Raw genomic sequence first — 22,355 nt, 5'->3', positions numbered from 1 at the left:
GTATACCAGTCTCTTTTCTCTGGATATATGATTCTGGGAAAAGTTAATTTGATAATATTATTGTTACTTCCTGAAATGGTTCCTCCTGGGGTGCACTATATGTGTGAAATCACTTTAGAATGCCCTCCCTGTCTCCCATGCTTTTCCTTCCCAAATAGTTGACTGTTCTTTATAAGCTACTGCTTTAACATTCCTTCTCTCACACATCTTAGTTCAGGGCTACTGGTTTGCATTGGTACCCACTCATTCCTCGTAAGTAGTGAAAACCATAAACTATTAAACTGAAGATATTTCACAGCATTGTGTGTATGCTACAGATATCCTTATAACAAAACTAATAGATACGGCCTCAGATGCCACCAAGAACTCAAATAGGGGGCAGACACTTCACTTAAAACTGGGTAGAAATAATTACAATTGGCTTTGAAAACAAGTTTGCACATTTGAAGTGCAAAGAAATTTGTAACATTTTGTGTATAGCTTCAACCTTTAAGCAGCTTTATTAATGACACACTTTGTTGAGGAAATGGTTGTTTCCTGGTGCCAAAGACTAAAGAAAACTTTGCAAGGACAGTTACAGTCTACATCAAGGGTCAGAAAACTAACAAATCTGGCATCTACCTGGTTTTGTGAATAAAGTTTTATTGGAACTCAGCCATGTCCACGGCAGTTGTGTAGTTGTGATGGAGACCATATGGCCTGCAAAGCCTAAAATATTTATAATCTGCCCCTTCATGGAAAAGTTTGCTGACTGCTGGCCTAAGAATATATCTATATCTATAGCTACCAATATAGATGCCTAAACATTGTATGTGATAATGACTAATTTCACAATTTAATGTGGGATGATATGAAAAATAAATCTAAACATTAGCTATAATATTAAAATTTATTTTTTTCTACAAATAAATTTCTTACCAAATGTTAAGCCTTTAATGTGAGTTCCATTCCTTCATACCCCCCCTTACACTGCATACAGTTATGATGGTATTGAACTGATTTTCTGATTTCCATGTTCCCTTGAGATGTTCCCTAAGCAATCTATCAATTCAATCAAAGAATGAATCAAAACAGTGGCTCACTATTGTGTGGGATCTGAATTTTTGTTTTTCAGCTGGTTTCATCAACTTGAGACACAGAGTTGACATTTATCAAAAGCTTTCTGGCTTCCAACGTGAAAATTTCTAGATAATGTTCAGCCTAGAAAGTGGAAGATTAAACTTCAATGTTTCCTGTGAAAATAAACCTTCATTAAAAAAATAATTACCAAACACCTACCGTGCCAGGCTCTGCAGTAAGCACCAGAGACACAGCGCCCAGCAGAGAAGGAGCCCTATGAGGTCTCTGTCATCCTGGAACTTAGTCCTGACCTCCAACATAAAGCCAGTCCTTTCATTTAAAGATGGAATTGGTTGGAACACAAAGGAAACACCAGTACAATTCATAACTACGGAAACCTCCACAGAGCAATGGGACACAGCTACATTCCTGCACCTGGAATGTCTGGTTTCATGAGCATCCAGAAGGAAGCGGGTGTGAAACTGATCACCAACATGTACATTCTAATTAAATTCAGTCACATTGCTAAAGCCGAGGACTCACAGAATGGTTATAATGTACTTATTTAAAAAATAAAATTTTATTCTAAAATAATTCAAATGAGAAGGAAACCAGGCATATGACTGTAAGTTAGTACTTAGCAATCTAATGAGTGAAGAGTTCTTAAATATAACAATAGTCAAAACAGAAACAATGAAAAACTTAGATTTTTTTGTTTATATTTGTCAATGAAAACTGATCATAAACCATTTTAATCTTCTAACCAGTGTCTGTTATAATTTTGTCCATTTTCTCAATGGCAAAGATTCCTATTTAGAGTTCCTTCTTATTCAAGGGGATTGCTAGCTTTGTTTTAAAACTGAAAATAACTTTATTGTTTTGTGATTATAAAATTGGGTAAAAGTAACAAATGTTCATATAGTGTTTTAGAAATACATAAGTTCTGCAATACTTAAACGTGTGAAGAACATGAAATACAAGTATAGTCATCACTCAGTATCCATGGGGAATTGGTTCCAGACTCTTCCTTGGATACCAAAATTTGTAGATGCTCAAGACCCTCATATAAAATGGTGTAGTATTTGCATATGACTTCCTGTATACTTTAAATCAGCTCTAGATTACATATAATACCCACTACGATATACCCACTACAATACAGATGGTATCTAAATAGTTGTTATTTTGTATTCTTTAGGGAATAATGACAAGAAAAAAAATGGTCTGTATAAGGTTCAGTACAGATGTAATTTTTTCCCCTTAATTGTTTTCAATCCATGGTTGGTTGAATCCATGGATGTGGAACCCATGGATACAGAGGGCTGATTGTACTAACAATTCTACCAGCCTTAATAAAAGCATTATTTGTTGAATATTCACTGTGCTGGATATTGCAGTAAATGATTTACATGTACTATTTCATTTATGCCTCATAATTAATGAGAGAAGTACTATTATGACCCCCCTTTGGTGGGAAAACTATAGTTTAGAGATGTAACTTTTGCACAAGGCTGTGTAACTGGTTGTTTCAGGGATTCTTAACCAGGGGTCCCTGTATAGAATTCATGGGGTCTGTGAGCCTGGATGAGAAACCTGGACCTTATTTTCACTGACCTCTAACTGACATTTAGCAATTCTTCAACTGCAAATGTAGGCATTGAGCTTCAGTGGTATTAGAAGCACTTTAGCCTTTTCCACCAACATAAATCATACACAGTGTATATTTTTACTTCGCATTACAATCGCTGCAGATCTCTCCAAATATCTCTTATGCTAATCACTGCTTTGAAATGACAGTAGTTAATAGATCTGCTTCTAGATCTTGTGATTTGTATATTACTATATCATCACATTTTAAAATATTCCGATAATGTTATTTTAATATAGTTGGTTCTGCAATTCCATATATTTTATTTTAGACATTTTAAAACATTATTAAAACAGATCTCTAGGCTTCATCTGACTGCCAAACTGAGCCATGGCACAACAAATGTATGGACCCATTGGTAGGAAGTGGAGCTGGAATTCACAGCTGGGCTGTAACAACTCATGACAACGCTGCCATTCTGCCTGCCCTTGGAAACGTTTACATTTTCATAAACATCCTTTCAGATTTGTCTCTATGGACACAAACACTTGCTTAAATGTTTATATATGAAAGTATGCATGCGACTATGCCAATAAAAGGTTGTATTGTTTGTTTGTTTTTGAGATAGGGTCTCACTGTTTGCTTAGGCTAGTGTGCAGTGGTGTGATCATGGCTCACTGCAGCCTCGAACCCCCAGGCTGTAGTGATCCTCCCACCTTAGCATCCCGAGTATCTGGGACCACAGGTGCATGCCACCATGCCCGGCTAATTTAAAAAATATATATGTTTGTAGAGATGAGGTGTCCCTATGTTGCCCAGGCTGTTCTCAAACTCCTAGGCTCAAGCAATTTTCCCACCTTGGCCTCCCAATGTGCTGGGATTACAGGCATGAGCCACCATGCCCAGCACAATAAAAGTATTTCTGAGTAAAGATGTCAGAGGAGAGCAGTGCTTAAGGGAATGAACTCTGAAGTCAAAACCAGCCAAATTTTTGGTAGCAACCAAATAAGAAAAGCGGTTTAATCATATGGCATAAACTTTGAAAAGTTAGTCAAGGGAGAGTCTAGGAGATTCCAGCATGACTCAGCATTGTTGCTAACCCAGCATTACCTACCAGAAGTAATTCAGAGGAAAGAAGTGGAGTTGGCTGACTCTGGAGATTAACAGAAAACTTTGCAATTCAGAGAGGACTTCTTGAAGTGGTGTTTGGGTGAACTCAGGAAACAGTCAAGAAACTATTGTCAGGAATAGAAACCATTATGTACTTCCTAAGATTCTTGGGGAGGTAGAGAGTCACTGGGGCTTGCCATTATCTGGGGATTTGTGGTGGACTAGAGAAGCAATTGAACTCTTCTAGTTCAAGGGGAAATAAGGTCACAAGGGGGTTATACTCCTGAGAGTTGGATGGGTCATAGGTCAAGATGACCTATGAATGTAAAGACATTAGAGATGTTGTCAAAGAGAACCCTGAGAGATAATACTTGTGAGCTCTATTTTTGAAAAGGAAGTCACACAACTCCTTAAATGATAAAATCCAGTGACTCACGATATTGAAAAAGGACTGGCTGTGTATTAGTCCATTTGCATTGCTATAAAGGAATATCTGAGACTGGATAATTTATAAATAAAAGTGGTTTATTTTGGCTTGTGGTTCTGTAGGCTGTATAAGCATGGCACCAGCATTTGCTTTGCTTCTGGTGGGGGCCTCAGGAAATTTACAATCTTGGCAGAAGGTGAAGGAGGTGCAGGCATGTCACATGATGAGAGAGGGAGCAAGAGAGCAGGGAGGAAGTCCCAGACTCTTTTAAACAACCAGATCTCATGTGAACTCACAGAGCATGCAGTCATTACCATGAAGATGGCACCAAGCCATTCACGAGGAATCCGCCCTCATGACCCAAACACCTCCCACAAGGCCCCACCTCCAACATTGCAGATTACATTTCAACATGAGATTTTGAGGGAACAAACATCCAAACCATATCAGGGTGCAGTGCTCAACTGAAAAAAAATATATGTATATATATTATATATATATATTTCTCGGAACTTATATATATATAATATATATTTCTCAGAACTTATATATATATATAAGTTCTGAGAAAAAAATGCAACTTAGGATAGAATTATCCTTTGAATTTAAAGAGTAGACATGTTTTCAAAGAAGTAAAGACTTAGGAATGCAACCCCTGCGAACATTTCCTGGTAGACTCACTGCTAACCCAATAGCACTTTTGCAGTGAATCAAGACACTTGATGACCATCTGCTTTCGCATTATAGGGAACATATTCTCTACAAATGGTCAAATTGCACTGTGCGCAGCCTGTACAACCATACATAGCTGTATTGCCTCTTGACAATACCAGTAGTGATGAAATCCAGCCTCCTAAGGGATTAATCAAAATAAATTCAGAAAAGAAGAATCTATATTTCAGAGACTGGTGGTACAGCAAATGTAGTAAGTGTGGAAATATGGTTTAAAAACCATAGGGGTTATATTTACAGAAGTTAGCTATTAAAATATTGATAATATAAAAACAGTACAGTAAAAATCAGGAAATGAGGGAGGACAATGTTAATCATCTTTCATGGAAGAGAGTAAATCACAACTCTTAACACTTTAAATATAGAGTTGAAAAAAAGTCTTCAGTCCTTGGTGGCCCCTAGAGATGTGTAGAGTAGTGGTTCTGCTTCAGCCTTTAATGTTCGAGCCAATCTTTATTTTACATGTTAGCAAACTGATACTCTGATTTCTATGAGTTTGGTTTATTAATATTCTGGTCCATGGAAGATGGATCCACACAGGTCTGCTGACAAAATTAGGAGACTGAATGGGCAAGATTGTTGCCATTCAATCTTGTGAATATGACTGAATGGCCGGGCTGTTCATTTTGGTGACAAACACACTCCAGGCATTGTCCTGGGAGACAACTACCTGTTTTTTTCTTGGTTATGCCCCAATCCAATCACAATCCTTTCCATTTGAAACTTCTGCAGTACCTCTAGCCCGTTCAATCTTTCCTCACAGCTTATCGTGATGACGTGAGCTCAAAATATTTGTTTTGTGATGTGGAGTTCATGAATAGATTTATGTACAAGGAACTTTGTCTTCTGGCTATAATTCTGGGCTTGCCTCACCATTTATTCCCAACTTCTCTAATCCTTCTCATATTTCTGGGAAATGGAAATTGCTAGTGTAGCAGAGACCAGCTACTTTTTCACTAAACCCATTTTCTTTTCTTCCTGCATAGCTTGACTACATTTCCCAGCCTCCCTTGCAATTATTAGGTGTGGCCATGTGACTAAGTTTTGGCCAAGAGAATGGGAGGGGCTATAGACACACCACTCTAAACACAGCCATGAAGGTCTCCAGGCTGTCTAAGAAGGAGTCCTACAGAGGACTCCAAGTGCCTAGCCCAGGCATGGGCAGACTTCTTAAGGAGCTAGACAGTAGTAACTATTTTGGGTTTATGGGTCATATACTCTGTCACAACTATTCAACACTGCCATTGTAGCACAAAAGCAGCCATGGATAATATGTGAAGAAATGGGCATGGCTCTGCTCCAATAGAAATTTATTTACTAAAATAGGTGGTGGCTCACAGGTTAGGGTTTTCTGACTCCTGCACTAGAGGATGGCAGAGCCACAAAATGGAAGGCACCTGGGTTCCTGAATGGCTGCATGGAAATGTATCCCTTCCCCACTGCTGGAAGCTAGCAACACTTACCCTAACTTATTCAGCAAGATGAAGCCTCAAAAGGGGCTGTACTGTTACAGTGCAGGGGAAAGCCAAAGTCAAACGCTCACTGCTCTTTCACCTTGGTATTCCATGTGTAATGCTTTGGGCTTCAGAGATGGCAGTTTCCCTAATTCTTTTCTCACTAGCAATACTTTAAAAAGTATTGTAGAGTCATAAAAGGCTAAGTATTAATTTTTAAATCTCCTATTTCTAATTACATTTGGGCACTATGAGCTTAACATCCATAGCCTTTTAAGATGTCATTTTTACATACAAGAAACCTAACAGGCTACTTATGAGGGCATTTTAAAAAATAAGAAGTGAAGTATTGCTTTTATTATGCTCATCAGCTGCCACAGGTTGAGGCTGCCTGCCCCAGTTTTCAAGTGCAGTGACATTACTGAGATTGCTCACTGCCACAGAGGATCAACAGGGTTGCTTGGCTCAGGATTCTGATTCATGTCTAATGAAAGATTCCACTCTTAATGAAAGTTTCCAGTCTCTGTAAACTCTCTGGCATTGGGACTCAGATGTTAAGGATAGTTGATATTGCTGTCTACTAAAGTTTTAGTGTTTTGGAACCTTATCCTGTGCATTAATCTGCCTGGTGATTTTTGGTGTTTCTATCATCTTCACTTATAAATAAAAAGTTATGCACCAAAACAGTGGCTGGCACATAACAGGTACAGAATAAATAAATATTGTCTGGATATCATTCTTTTAAATTTCATACATAATAATATATTATTATAATGACCTCAGGTCCAGAGTTATTTAACTTTGCTTGCCAAATCTCTTATAACAACCACCACAACAAAACAGTAAGAGAAGCTGGCACATGTGGGATGTAATTTTAGGAGCTGACGGGGAGGGTCAGGGTGGACTGTGGAGCTCTACACCTGTCCTCATAGGATGTCACCTGGATTGCCAGCACAGGCTGCTGACATTTAAAAACTTTTCTGATTATTTTGCAACTCAAAGCAATTATTTAAAAATTATCTGGTATAAATATGAGACTAAGACACACAGAATGTTTTCTAATGAAAACATGCACATGAAATCCTACAAAATTCACATTAATCACATTACCCAGAATAGTTGGAGTTGACTTTTGGATAAATGATTTTGAAATCTCTCTTTTTTTTTTTTTAGTAATTATTTGTATGATAAAAAACACTTTCCTGATACAAGAATAGTTTTATGGAGCCCATATCTTTCTAAGATATTCTTCAAATAGGATGGTCTGTGGCTTCAGGCTGTTCAGCATGGAGAGCCATATAAACCAATGGCCCAAGTGAAGTGTTTAAAGGGGACTTGGAGAGTACTTATGATGTTCATTTTTGTCTATTAGTTTCTAGTTTGTTTTAATAAAGTTACAAAAATAACATGTTCTCATGAAATTACTCTCAACTTTATTACAACAATTTTGTGGCAATATTAAGCCTTGACATGTTAATAGTAAATGTGTGAAATAAGCCATCATCATTTAAATGTCAGGCAAAAAAGAATTTTCTGTATATTTCATGTCAGCTGCTATTTTCCTGAAGAATGTTCAGCACACGATGGCATACAGTGAAAGAACTGTTTGGCATTTTACTTTAACAACTCTCAGATGTTTTGTATTTCTGGTTGTCACCTAAAAATTCTATGGTAAGCAATAAAGGAATCAAAGAAATCAGCCAAAAATGACTAATACAATGTTTTCTACATTTTTATGCATGAGACCCCAGGCTTGCCTTTTCAAACAGGAAAAAAGTTGGAGAGAACTCATACAAAATTGTTAAGCACTACATCTAGTTACAAAATCATAAAATAAGGTTAACAGTCCAAAAATGAAATGAGACAGGAATTACTAATCCTGAAACATGTTTAAGCAGAGAACTGTATCACTGCTGGTCACCTTTTATATATTACCTAACTTAATCCCCTGTAAAGCTCCATAAGGCAAATCTCATCACCTTGAAGTTTAGAGAGAATAAGTAACTGGCCCAAATAACTTAAAGCATACACAGAAGCCAGTTTAAATCTAGGCTCCTTGGACTCTGAAGTCCATGCTGTTTCGGACACACCATGCTGCTTAATTCACACTTTATGTGGCAGATGTTGAAACAGTTTTCCCACTCCAATTTATTCTCTCTCCACATGACTTAGTGTTTTCTTTATTAAAATCACATACTAGCAAGATACCTGAACTACTTTAAAAATCAGTTAGGAAATTCAACAGAGCATAGTGTCTGTAGGCAGAGAATGTGTCGTCATTGTCCAGACACAACTTCTGAACCACATGTCCACACATCCCAGCTGGCCTGGCTTCTAGTCGGTATACTCGTATTGTCCTGGTAGAATTATTACTAGTCCCGTTGGGGTAGGCAAAATGATAATCCCCCAAAGATGTTCACACCCTAATCCCTGAAACCTGTGAATATATTACTTTATGAGGTAAGAGGGACTTGGCAGATGCGGATTTTGAGGTGAGGATATTATCCTGAATTATCTGGGTGGGCTGAATGTAATAGCAGGTCCAAAAGAGAGAAGCAGGCATGGCAGAGTCTGATTTGAAGATGCCATTCTGCTGGCTTTGAAGATGGAGGAAGAGGCCATGAGCCAAGAAATGCAGGTGGCCTCTAGAAGCTGGAAAGGGTAAGGAAATGGATTCTCCCCTAGAGCCTCCAGAGCCAACATACCTCTGCTAATACTTGATTTTAGCCCAAGTAGGCTTCTGACTTCCAGAACTGTAAGATAGTAAATTTGGGTTATTTTTTAAGCCACTAAATTTGTGGTAATTTGTTACAGCAGCAATAGGAAACTAACACCCTTTCAATTTCAACAGTGTCTTGTTTGTACAATACTTATAAGATGATAGACCTCAGACCAAGCTCTGACCTTGAAAAGCCAGCACACCCTCCAATGGAAAAGCCTCCATGTCAGTCTCTTCCTGGGCTTGGTTTCAGGGGTCTCTGAGGCCCAGTCAAGCTCATTTCCTGTGCTTTCTGTGGATGGCTATAGATTTACTGCTCTGCATTCAATAATGTTGTCAGGTAATAAAGAATAGAAATACATAACCACTTCTCAAAGTCTTGTAAGATTTAGAGTTTGCAGAAGCACTATGCCTTTCAGATGCCCGAATTTAGAATTAGGTCATTTGCTTCCCAGGAACTTGGGGCTTTACTGTCCAGTCAGCACAGCAGTCAGCGCAAGAGGCAGAGCTGTTGCAGACAGCAGAATGATGGGAGGGAAAAGGAATGGATTTTTTCCAAGAGTGGAAAGTGAAAAAAAAAAAAAACCCAAATAATCAATGTTAGGCAGGCGAGCTTCATTTAGTCATTTAGTTCTGCGTGGGTAAGCAACATCTGTGAAAAACTAGCCCTCCCCTCCAACATGCAGATATTTATAACCAGACCAGAAAGCTGCTCAAAGACATCATCATTAAGTTAAACAATAATCTGTAATTGTAGACCATAGTAAAACCAAGTGAGCTCTCAGAGGTTACTAGGTCAGTGGTCCAATCCTCAGCACAGAAGCTGAGGACCCTTGGTACTCTCTCACATCAGTGTCCTGCTTCCTCTAGCCATGGAAACTCCTGCTTCCCAAGACAGTCTATTGCACTTTCAGCTAGTTGTTAACAATGTGTCTTTATATTTAGCAATAAGCTCGTAACCTTCACCCTTTGGTCCCAGTTCTACCTGCTTGCAGCCATGTACAGTAAGTCTGAACCAGGGGTCTAACCCTGGCTGCACCCTGGAATCACCTGGGGAGCCTTTAAACCTCTGATGCTTGGGTGCTTAGAATCGGTGAGAGGGGGACCCAAACATCAGTATTTTATTTATTTATTTATTTATTTATTTATTTATTTATTTATTTATTATTTAGCTTTTGAGATGGAGTCTCACTCTGTCTCCCAGGCTGAAGTGCAGTGGCCTGCTCTCGGCTCACTGCAAACTCCGCCTCCCGGGTTCAAGCAATTCTCCTGCCTCAGCCTCCCGACTAGCTGGGATTACAGGCCCCTGCCACCATGCCCAGCTAATGTTTGTATTTTTAGTAGAGACGGAGTTTCACAATGTTGGCCAGGCTGGTCTTGAACTCCTGACCTTAGGTGATCCACCTGCCTTGGCCTCCCAAAATGCTGGGATTTCAGGTGTGCGCCACCACGCCCAGCCACATCAGTATTTTTTAAACTCTTCAGTTTAAGCTTACTGACTAAACCCTTTTCCACACAACATTTCATTTAGTTTAAAGAGGCCTCTCCTGAAGGCTGTGATTTCCAACTATCCCTTTAGAGCAATGCCAGGCAATTAGCAGTTATTACTTACCGCCCAAGAGAGGAGACGTATATGGAAGCCACCAGGGAATGCCTGGCAGCTCAAAGGCAGCGGCGGCATTAACTTGGTTCCTTTCATGTTTATACAGGTTTAACCAAATAGATAAATTTAAAGTGTGATCAAAATTTAAAACTTTAGTGTTTTAAATACATTAGCAAGAAAGTAAAAAGACAATCACAGAATGGGAAAAATATTTGCAAACCATATATCTGATAAGAGTCGGGTATCCAGGATATCTGAAGAACTATTACAGCCCAATAATAAAAAGACAAGTGACCAATTTAAAAATGGGAAAGGATTTAAATACTTTTTCCCCAAAATAGACTTTTTTTCATGTATCTTCCCAAAGATATTATATATATACACACAGCTTTTCCCAAAGTTATTATATATATGTGTGTGTGTGTGTGTGTGTGTGTGTATATATATACACGATACAGCTGCTTCTCTCACTCCCATATCATCACCATAACCATTTTTGAATGTTACAAAATTTACCAAGATTTTTGCATTGGCCATAATTTGCTCATAACGATAAAAGTAACTTCAATAAATGTTATTTAAAAGTCAATTTCTGGCTGGGCATGGTGGCTCATGTCTGTAATCCCAGCACTTTGGGAGGCCAAGGTGGGCGGATCATGAGGTCAGGAGTTCGAGACCAGGCTGGCCAACATAGTGAAACCCCGTCTGTACTAAAAATACAAAAATTAGCCGGGCATGGTGGCAAATGCCTGTAGTCCTAGCTACTTGGGAGGCCGAGGCAGGAGAATCGCTTGAACCTGGTAGGTGGAGGTTGTGGTGAGCCGAGATTGTGCCACTGTACTCCAGCCTGGGCAACAGAGCGAGACTCTGTCTCGAAAAAAAAAAAAAAAGTCGATTTTCTGAGATAGCCCATCTGGCTGTGGTGGGAAACCTGGGGGCCTCTTAGTGCTACACTTCTCCCTGTTCTGGCTCTCCACCTGAAGACCCCAAGGCCAGTGTTAGAGACAGGGAAGTAGGGCCCTGAGGATGAAACATGAATTTTCCAAACAATGACTACTTGATTTTAAATTCAAGTATTGCCTGGAAGAGCCTTTTAGAGACTCTTTAAGGCAAATAAATTTTTTTTTAATTTTTGGATTGAAATTAATTGAGTATTTTGCTTAATTTTTTGCAGATACTAAATATGATTGTTCATAAAGCAACTGGAAAACAATACAAGGTAGTGTTTATTCAGGAGCTAAGTGGTATGGTATCAATTAAGTACAATGAGAATGAAGGGAAAGAAGAAATACAGCATATGCCTATGTCCTAATATTGGTTGTCATGATATTAACAGGGCTTTGCATGTACTGCTTCTGTGCAGGGCTCCTGTTTGGTCAGTAGAATTCTCTAATTATTTTAAAGATTTCTGTTTCAAATTAGAAATTAAAAAGTCAATTTTGCATATTTACATATAAATTATTTTGAAAAAAAAAAAACACTGAAATATTGGATGTGAACAAAAACTTAGAAGCTAATTTTCCAGATTATTTCCATTAGCCAAAAAGAGATAACACCTGAATTCAATAATTAAGGGTTGTTAAATCAGCGGTTCTCAATATTTAGCAATGTGTGGAGAAATGTTTGATTCTCACTACTGGGTGGATGCCATTGGCATCTGGTAGATCAAGGCCAGGGATAAAGCAAAGGACAGGCCCCCAAAACAAACAATTGTCTTGTCTAAAATATCAACATCGCCATGGTTAAGGAAGCCTGGGTTAAAAAAATGGAAGTATAACCATTTTGTGGCATGCTGTGTAGCCATTAAAATAATAGTACAGATTAGTGACTCCCAACTCTGGCTATATATTAGCATATATGATGCATAATCTGAAGAGCTTTTAAAAAACCTGCTCCCAATTAATCAGGATCTCGCTTTCTTGGGCAGGACCTAGGCATGACTATGTTTTATATTTTTTCCATGTGATTGTAAGGTATGGCCAGAGTTGAGAACCACAAATTTAGGCTTATATAATATAGAGACATTAAATGATATGGAAACATATACATGTTAAGTTTAAATAAATCATATGACAAAACCATGGATGGTATAACTAAATTTTTATTAAAAATATATAAGCTGTAAAATATATGTGCACTGTAAAAATATACAACCACTTTAAAATGGTACCAATGTACAAGAGCACTTATCTGCATTTTCTGACTTTCTTACAATAGATATATATTGCTTTGTAATAAAAGACAATAGATGACTCTGTAAAATAGTTTGGCAGTTTCTTATAAAAACTAAACATGTTATCAAACAACCCAGCAGTTGGACTCTTAGGTGTTTATCTCTGAGAAATAAAAACTCCTGTTTATACTAAAACCTGTACATGAATGCTCGCAGCAGATTTATTTGTAATAGTCAAAAGTAGAGATGCCCAGATGTCCTTCACCAGGTGACTGGTTAAACAAACTGTGGCATATCCACACCATGGACAACTTCTGAATGATAAAAAAGATAAACTACTGATGTATGCAACAACCTGAGTGAATCTTCAGAGAATTATGCTGAGTGGAAAAACTCAATCCCTAAGGGTAACACATTGTGTAATTCCATTTATATAACATTTTGAAATGACAAATTTATAGGAATGGAGAACAAATTAGTGATCTTGAGGAGCTGGGGGTGGGTGAGGGAAGTAGGTGTGGTTATAAAGGGCAGCACGAGCAATCCCTGTGCTGATGGAAATGTTCTGGATGTTGAGTGTATCAGTGTTAACATGCTGGTATTGTACTACCGTTTTGTGGGGTTTTTTTGTACTGCAGTTTGGCAAGATGTTATCACTAGGGGTGAGTGACTAGGTGAAGAGTGTAAACCAAGAATAAAATTCTAAGGCCCCCCCAACCATCTGAATGGACCCTCCCTCTCAGCCAAAGGCATTCCAAAGTTAACCTGAAAATCTAGTTCAGGGCATGATGGGAAGGGGGAGTTGGGCATGCCTCACTGTACCCTCCTTCCTTTTGGAATTCAAGAAGAGCCAACTGGCATTAACATCAACACAGACCTTAAATATGATAAGAAACATTTACAATCTATTCTCTCTGAAGCCTGCTACTTGGAGGCTTCATCTGCGTGATAAAACCCCAGTCTTCACAACCCCTTATGGTAAACCAGACATTCCTTCCTATTGATAATAACTCTTTCAACCAACTGCTGATGAGAAAATGTTTAAATCTAACCTGTGACCTGGAAGCCTCTGCTTTGAGTTGTCTGGCCTTTCCAGATCAAATCAATGTAAATCTTACATATATTGACTGATGTATTATGTCTCCCTAAAATGTATAAAAATCAGGCTGTTCCCCAACCTCTTTGGGCACATATTGTCACCACATCCTGAGGCTGTGTCACGGGTGCACCCTTAACCTTGCCAGAATAAACTTTCCAAATTCATTGAGACCTATCTCAGATACTTGGGCTCACAGGGGTTAACTGGGCTTTCTCTATTATTTCTGAAAAGTGCATGTGAATCTACAAGTATATTCATAGTTTAATTTTTAAAAAGGCAATAGAAATAAATTTTAACTCGAAGAAATGACTACTATGTTGGATCAATCCCTGCTTTAAGAAAATTTATCTTTCAAACAGTAACAAAATGTATGTGTATTTTGCCATACCAAAAAAAAAAAAACCCAAATCATTGCTGTATGAAATAAAAATATCCATTACAATTCTAAATTAGTGAATACAGTAATTTAATTTTCAGATAACACAGCCTCCCTTCTGATGGCATAATGAGGGGTTACTACATGGTTTCCTCTTCAGCGAAGTTACTTATCCTCAATGAATAGTAATATACAGATGACAGGAGGAGAGGATAGATTGCAGAGAATTAGCGTATCAGCCCTCTGATTTCCTGATGTGTGTAAGTTTGAGGAACCCCAGGTTTAACCCCACATCAGTGGAAGTGTGGGAAAGGACAGACTCAGACAGGAACAGGCACTGTTCGAGTACACTCTTATCAAGGACAGTGGTTCTCAAACTCAGAGGGCATCAGACTGCCAGGGGGAACATGTTACCAACCAGACTTCCCCAGACACATCTCCAGATATTGACTCTGTGGCTTAGGGGTGTGGCCCACAAATCTGCATTTTTATCAAGCACCCCAGTGAAACCAGACTTTCGAGAACACTGCTCTCAGGCATGCTGGGAGCTGGCCTGGGTCTGAACTGCCCAAGCAGTGACTGCAGCCCTCAGCAGAACAATAGATTTTGGTCATCTTCGCTTAAGGAAGATTAAAGGGATTCTCCTAGTTCAGGAGCTTATAAAGCAAATTGCAAGATTAATTGCTAAGAACTGAGTTCACACCAAGTAATGGACTAGATGTGGATGCTTAACTGAAGAGGAGAGAAGAATATTGGTGGCCACTCTGCTGTGAGGATGAACCCATAGCCAGGTGTTCCCCAGAGCTCTGGAAAATGACTGGGTGTGTGAGGAGGGGGATTTTGAAGGAAGCTGGTCTTCCCAGCACTGGTTAGGAGCAGCACGAGAGGAATATATTGTGATCTTGCTTTTTACCCTTATGAGGACCAAAGTAGCTTGGGAAGCAGCTTGTTCCATACAGACAAAACAAATTGCAAACAATAAACATTGCTTAGTCCTAGATACTTTCTTTAAGCTCTCGGTTTTGCCACTGTATTGGGCAAAAGGCTCCATATAAAATAGGAACTTGTTGGGGGAATGGAGAGATGATAGCTAGAGGGTACAAACTTTCAGTTATAAAATGAGTAAGTTCTGGAGACCTAACATACAGCATGGTGATGATAGTTAGTGGTAACCTGTACTTGAAATTTGCCAAGGAAGTAGATCTTAAGTATTCTCACCACACACACACACACAAACACACACACACACAGAAAAAAGTTAACTATGTGAGGTGATGGATATAATTAGCTTGATTGTGGTGAACATTTCACAATGTATACATACATCCAAAAATCATGTTGTACATCTTAAATACTGTATATAGTACAATTTTTATTCCTCAGTTATACCTCAATAAAGCTGGAGGAAAAATAGGAACTTTATTCCTGTCTGCTGTCACAGCCACTTTCTCAACTTGTACCATCTCTCAGATCTGTTTCTGATCCTCCTAGCTACTAACTAGCTTCATTTGTAACCTCTTTTTCACCCGTGTCTGCCCTTCTGCATAGGTTTCTTGGCTATGACTTTTGCTTCTCTCAGTAGTAATCCTGATTATTCACTTCAGCTGCTTTGCCCTGATCATATCAAGTACATGCTCTTTTTAGCTTATTGTTGCTCCAGGAACGTCTACACCCAGTTTCATCTGGATGAAGATGCTGTGCCCACCAAGGTGCCCCATCACCTGGCCACCCCCGAGTGCTGCGGATGGTGGCTGTAATACCACTGGTGAGGAACTTGGCTAGAAGTGGCCAGAGTAGTGTCTCTTTTCTTCTGCCTCTTCTTCTTTCAGCTATCCAAGTTTGGTCTTATCTGCTTGGACATTCCATATGTGGTCTGTTTCACACTGGGTCATAGTCCCTGTTGACTCTTGTCTTACAGGACTTGTTAAGGAATGGCAAGTGGTATCTTCTCATATGTCAATTCTAATTGATTGTTACTGGCAGCCGTGAGTGTGGTGTTAAGAGGAGTAGGATCTGACCTCAGTGTGCCATAATCAATTAGTCATGCCTCCCTAGGGTAAAGATGCGGGTAGAGTTTTGCATTCTGAGAGGCTGACATCTTTGGACTGAACAGTTTCTTCTTTTCTTCAGGGCTGATGCATTCACTGCAAGTGCCTCACATGATCTCTTTGCATTCCTTTACTCAAACCCCAATCTTTTAGTAAAAAAACTATTTCTAGTGCATTAGCATTTTCCATTCATATTTGCTATAAAAAAATCTGCAAAGCAGAAACTGCGGGAATTGTCTTTTCTCCAAGGAGAACATACTCTGCCAAGGCCTTTCGCAGAATCCATTTTGCAGCTGTAGTCTGGGAACTGTACAACTCTTCCTAGGTTCATATTGGAAAAAGAGTAGCTTCTGGGCTGAATGCTATCAGGAAAGCTGTCCCCAGTATTCAAAAGCTCTTTCCTTTATGGCTGTTTCTTATCTTTTACTATCAATTGTCCATAGTTACTGATCTCATAGGACAAAATGTCTCTGTCTTATAGCTGAAATGTGAATACCTAAATCATGGAGGTTAGCACACCCAATTACATTCCTATTCCCTACACAAAATCAGGGCATTTCACATCCAGGCATTCCTACCCATGTTCATTGTTTCCTACAAAGTATCATTTTCACAAAGGAGCACTCACTCAACTTACCTTGTAGTGGAAGAGAAACAATCCACAGAACAGGCTGTACAAGTCTGCTGTGAGCAGGGAGAGGTTGACTGAAGTGGCACTGGTTTTCTTTATGACGACTGGCATAAAGCTGTAGAGACCAAACATGCAGGCACTAAAGCCAACGTAGAGCAGTCCTGGGGGAAGAGTAAAGAGAAGGCAGCGTCAGGGCCTCCTCCAGGGCATCTTCAGCATCCGCAGCAGGAAAGAAGGGGAAGAGTGCACACCACTTGTCACTCACACAAGGCAGTTTCTCTTTTCCCCTATTCACTGATGTTTATTATTGGATAACACAGTACAAAAATTAAATTAGATTAAAAAAATAAAAATTTAAGTGTGAAAAATGAACTTTCTGCTTCTTATTGCATTGCTGACATTTTGCTTCTTCTGGGAAGGAGTGCCTCTTAGTGGCGATAGTCAGAACACAGAATCAAGGTTTTTGAATTCTCCCAATTGTGCTGTAATCGGCTTTTGCTACTCATCTATTTTTAAACTTTTTTTTACCTCTTAGTTTTTAATTTGAGTAATAGCAACAAAACTGCTTGCTATCATGTATTGCCCACAATGATGAATAACTACGTAGTCTTTAAAGTTGAAGAGCTTGCATGTCAAAGAGACCTGGACTTAGAATACTGAATTAGAATCTTGACTGTATGGCCTTGGGTGGATGAATTCATTGCTGGGAATACATGATGATCTGTCAGTCTCCTCCAGATTTCTGAATTCTGTTCTGCTCTACCCAAAACACACAGAGTCCTGCCCTTCCATCACATATCCTGGCATACTGTGAACTCTCACATGTGGGCTTTCATGACCTTAAAATACTATGTGGCCAATCTCTCATCCTCAAAAATTCTCCCTTTCTCTGTAATTATGCCTAGACGTGGGTACTCTGTTTTGCAGGGTCCCAAGCAGGAGTTTACAGCTAAATCTATACTTTCCCCAAATGTTGATACAATGCAAATGTAAAAAAATAAATAATGCTCTTTTCTCCACCTTGAAAGAATAAGGCATAGGATAAGCATAAGTGCTAAAATTCAGTGTCTGCCTGGGCATTACAACATAATAAAAATAACCTTTCCAAAGGAATCCTTGATTAAATGTGTCTGGTGTGGGCTGTGGGCAGATTTGCTTCCTCTGACTTAGGGATTTTGGGGACTTTGGTAGGTACCGAATATCTGGTCTTTCTGACTATGAAGATCAGGGATTCATCCAAAGATAAATTGGGTTTACCCATATGAAAAGTGCTTAAGGGCACAAATCATCATTCCATATGAAAGCCACATCTGATCTACAAAAAAATTATTCTGAACATAAGTAGGTAAACTCAGTACAACAGCCCCCTCTAGTGTGGTGGAAGTGCCCTCAGAGGAAGGGGGAACAAACACTTTCCTATTTCGGAAAGGTAAAAGTCCTATGTGTAGATTCTATCGCAGTAATATTAGTTTGGTTTTTAATTCTCCATCAGAAGCTTGAATTCCCTAAAAACGGACAGTTTTTCTGCATGTGGGTTTCATGCTACCTGTAGTGCATTTTCCTTTTAACCAAACTACTAAAAATGCAATAAGTATTACATAACTTATGACTAACACATGAAAAGACATAAAAATTAATTTGGTACTCCTTAAAGAAATCTGTGATTAACAGACTAGGGACAAGATCAATCCTCAAATTAATCCACTAAAAATAATAAAACTTGATCGAAACACAGTCTAGGCACCAGAGCCTTGTTTCCGTTTTTCTTTTGTTTTTTGAAGGTGTCACTGATTTAAATACCATGACTGGGTTAGAAAGTTCCAGAATAATACCCTTCCATCATTTTGCGTGGACTTTGACTTGTGGGCTCTGTTGGTATATTCACTCATTTATTCAACTATTATTCTCTGAGTACTAACTATGCCCTGAGCACTCTGCTATGGGCTAGGAACAACGAAAAACAGGATAGACAAGAAGCTTAGAGTTGCTATTACTGCTATGCAGAAAGACAAGTGTTTCTTAAAGAGAATGTCAGGAGCTTGCTTTAGACAGGGTGGTGAGGTAGGGCTACTTTGTGGAGGTGGCATTTACCTCGAGTGCTGAAGGACCAAAAGGAGATTGCCAGGAGAGGAGCCAAGGAAACCTGCACATGAAAAGTTCCTGAAAGGGACAGGGCCTCAAGTGTCCTAGATGCTGACCAAGGCCACAATGGCTGAGCAGAATGAAGAGAACGGGCAGAGGAAGCTGGAAAATTAGGAAGGGAATGGATTATGCCAGACCTTGCAGGTCTCGGAAAGGGATGTGTATCTTATTCTAGTTGTACGAGGAAGCCATTGAGGAGTTTGCGGCAGCTGACTAAAAGAATCTGATCTACATTTTCAAAAGGTGATTTTGGCTACTCTGTGGAGAAGGGATTGGAAGGAGAAAAGCTTGGGACCAGTTACAGAGACCAGTTAGAATGGCGGTGTCACAGTCCCGGCAAGAGAGGCTGGTAGCTTGCTTGGTTTTGCTCGAAACGGCAGTGGAGAAGGGAAGTGGTCTGTGGACTCAAGAAGCCCTAGTGATAGACTGATGTAGGTGGTGAGGGAAAGGAGAGCATGGAGGATGCCCAGGGGTTCTGGCTAATTTAGAAACTAGGTGAACTGTGACGCCATATACCGAGATGGAGGGAGCTAAAAGAGGACCAGATTTTCAGGAGAAATAAAATGCTCCATTTTGAATGTGTTGTTTTCGACGCTTATGCATTATCCAAAAGGATCTGTCCAGTAGGGAGCTGGATATGTAATTGGAGGACTCAGAAAAGTGGTGAGATTTTACAAGCCCAGTTGGTGAGCAAAGGAGAGTAGGGAAATAAATACATGGCACTTTGCTAACCAGGCTACCTTATGATGCTTCCAGCTAAAATATTCTCAACCTATTTTTAAATGTTGCAGAAATTAGAGGTAGGGGGACAGGAGTGGAATATATACACTATCACAATTGACAACTAGGTCAACCGATGTTTTTGCATGTGAATATACTGTTTCCCAAGCAAAGCATAGCCAGCCTAGTTAACACATGATTAAATTGAGAGTTGGAATGCAGTATCGTTGCCCTTCCTTGGCTGTTCTTAGGTGGACATTAGATAGTTAATGGACATTAACAATGCCTCTGAAAGTCCAAATTGCTGTCCAGGTAGGGTTTTCAATTGATCAGCATGATCATACAAATGAACTGAATTACTTTTTGACTGACAACTACAAAATGGCTGCAGTAACTACATTTATAACAGAGTATGTGTATAAACATTTCCTCTTGGAATGTTCTCTCTCTCACTAAGGATAGAATTTGGTCACTCTTGTCCTTATGCACTAAAGTGATTTAAGCTACAGAGATGGGAAATACTATTATCAGCTAATATGGATTGAGCACTCACTATGTGTCATGTACTTTATGTACAGTAATTAATCTCCACAACAGTGTAATGCTGATAACTATTGCTATCCTCTTTATACAGGTTAGGAAATAGGCTTACAGAGTCAAGAAACACAGTCCATACTGGGTTAAATAGAGGATATGTTATATGGAGTACAAGTTACAAAGGTGTTCAAATGGGTGATGGGGAAACAGGGATGGTGAGACATCCTGAAGATTAGCAATACCAGGGAGTTACTCACAACCCAAGAGCTAGGGAAATACAAGAGGGAGGCCACATTACCTGAGGTCAGAAGTTAGGGAAGCCCAGCAGGGGTAGAATCACAGAGGAGACTCAGCCACATCTAGAGGAGATCTGACCCCAAACAGCGGGACACAGAGAGAAACAATGGTTTCTTTCTTTCTCCCACCTCCAATCTCCCTCTACTGCCTCCCATTGGCCAAAACTGACTGGAATCCAGTTGACAAGGGAGGCTGGGATGTGGATTTGCATAAGCAGAGCAGAAGAAAGGGTAAAAGATGGATCTGTGAGTAAACAGGCAACAGACCAGCTTACAGGGGTTAAGTAACTTGCCCTTAGGTCACATAGGCAGCCTGACTTTAAATTCTGAGTACATAACACTCATCTATATTGTTTAATTATTATAAAGAGAAATAAGTCTTTGAAGGAACATCCTATTTGACTCCTATCAATACCTCAGTTAATATTATATATATATATATGTATAGAGAGAGAGAGAGAGAGAGAGTTACTATATATATATAAAGTATGTGTCTGTATATGCTACATATATTTGATTTCGTCTTTTTCTTTGGGATTCCAGTTGTGTTCTTTCTCTTTATTTTGAACATACCAGTTTTAAAATATTATTTGTAATTCTTAAAAACAATAGCTAGGTTAGATGACTTCTCAGAACATATGCATTAGGTTAAGTGTATTAAGGGCACTGGGCTAGCTTTCCTCAGATATGTAATGCTCGTCAAGTCACCTCAACTCCCCAGGCCTCAGATTCAACATGGGTAAAAAGAAAGGTGTATTCTTTTTTTTGGGGGGGGGGACAGACTCTTGCTCTGTTGTCCAGGCTGGAGTGCAGTTGCGTGATCCCGACTCGCTGCAACCTCCGCCTCCTGGGTTCAAGTGATCCTCAGCCTCCTGAGTAGCTGGGACTACAGGCATGCACCACCACACCCAGGTAATTTTTGTATTTTTAGTAGAGGCAGGGTTTCACCATGTTGGCCAGGCTGGTCTTGAACCCCTGGCTTCAAGTGATCCGCCCGCCTCAGCCTCCCAAAATGCTGGGATTACAGCTGTGAGCCACTGCACCTGGCCAGGAAAGCTGTATTCTTAATTATCCTTTAGGTCTTTTCCTGCTCTGTAGTCCCATTATTCCATATTCAGGGAGAGGCCAAATCTTTCTTTTGTTTTGGCCTCCAGGAAAAATACTAAAACCAAAACCAAGACAAGCATCAACCACAACATCAAAAGTGAAGAAGCCCCTGCATACCACAAGCCTGTGCTCACTGACCCGGCACCCCTTTTCTTTTCTCTGACATTTGACTTTCACATTGATTGCACTTGCTCACACATCCTTTAGCACAGTATGACCCACAGTATGACAGTGTGACCCGTGGGATGAAGGGAATGTTTAAGTTGTTTATTAGACTTATGAATGTGACTCTAACATTCCTGCTCCCCAGAAGGGTATTTTTAGCTGTATTCGATCATACATTTTACTTGAGTTTACTGATTAGATAATCACAATCAGTCTTTCTGTTCGGTACTCTAAAACAATGGAATAAAAACAAACAACAATAACTATTATCTTCTTGCTTTTAATTGCTCTATATTTTGCAATTGGCCAGTGTTGTAGGAAAATAACAAAATCTGTTTTTAAAAGTGCTTCGGGTTAAGAAAATAGAAA

General features: G+C 39.4%; 1 protein-coding gene across 2 annotated transcripts in view; it reads right to left on the bottom strand.

Moving 5' to 3' along the window:
- SLC35F1 (solute carrier family 35 member F1) overlaps window positions 1-22,355 on the bottom strand; it is a 411,934-nt gene that overhangs the window by 15,533 nt on the left and 374,046 nt on the right. For both annotated transcript variants that reach the window (XM_031012534.2, XM_055391937.2), the window contains one exon: window positions 17,026-17,180. In XM_031012534.2, the coding sequence (XP_030868394.2) occupies window positions 17,026-17,180 (155 nt within the window). The remainder of the gene's footprint in view (window positions 1-17,025; window positions 17,181-22,355) is intronic.

Source organism: Gorilla gorilla, chromosome 5 (assembly GCF_029281585.2).
Source record: "Gorilla gorilla gorilla isolate KB3781 chromosome 5, NHGRI_mGorGor1-v2.1_pri, whole genome shotgun sequence".
Classification (NCBI taxonomy): domain Eukaryota; kingdom Metazoa; phylum Chordata; class Mammalia; order Primates; family Hominidae; genus Gorilla; species Gorilla gorilla.
The sequence above is the reverse complement of the archived record's forward strand: the minus strand, read 5'-3'. Positions and strand labels throughout refer to the sequence as shown.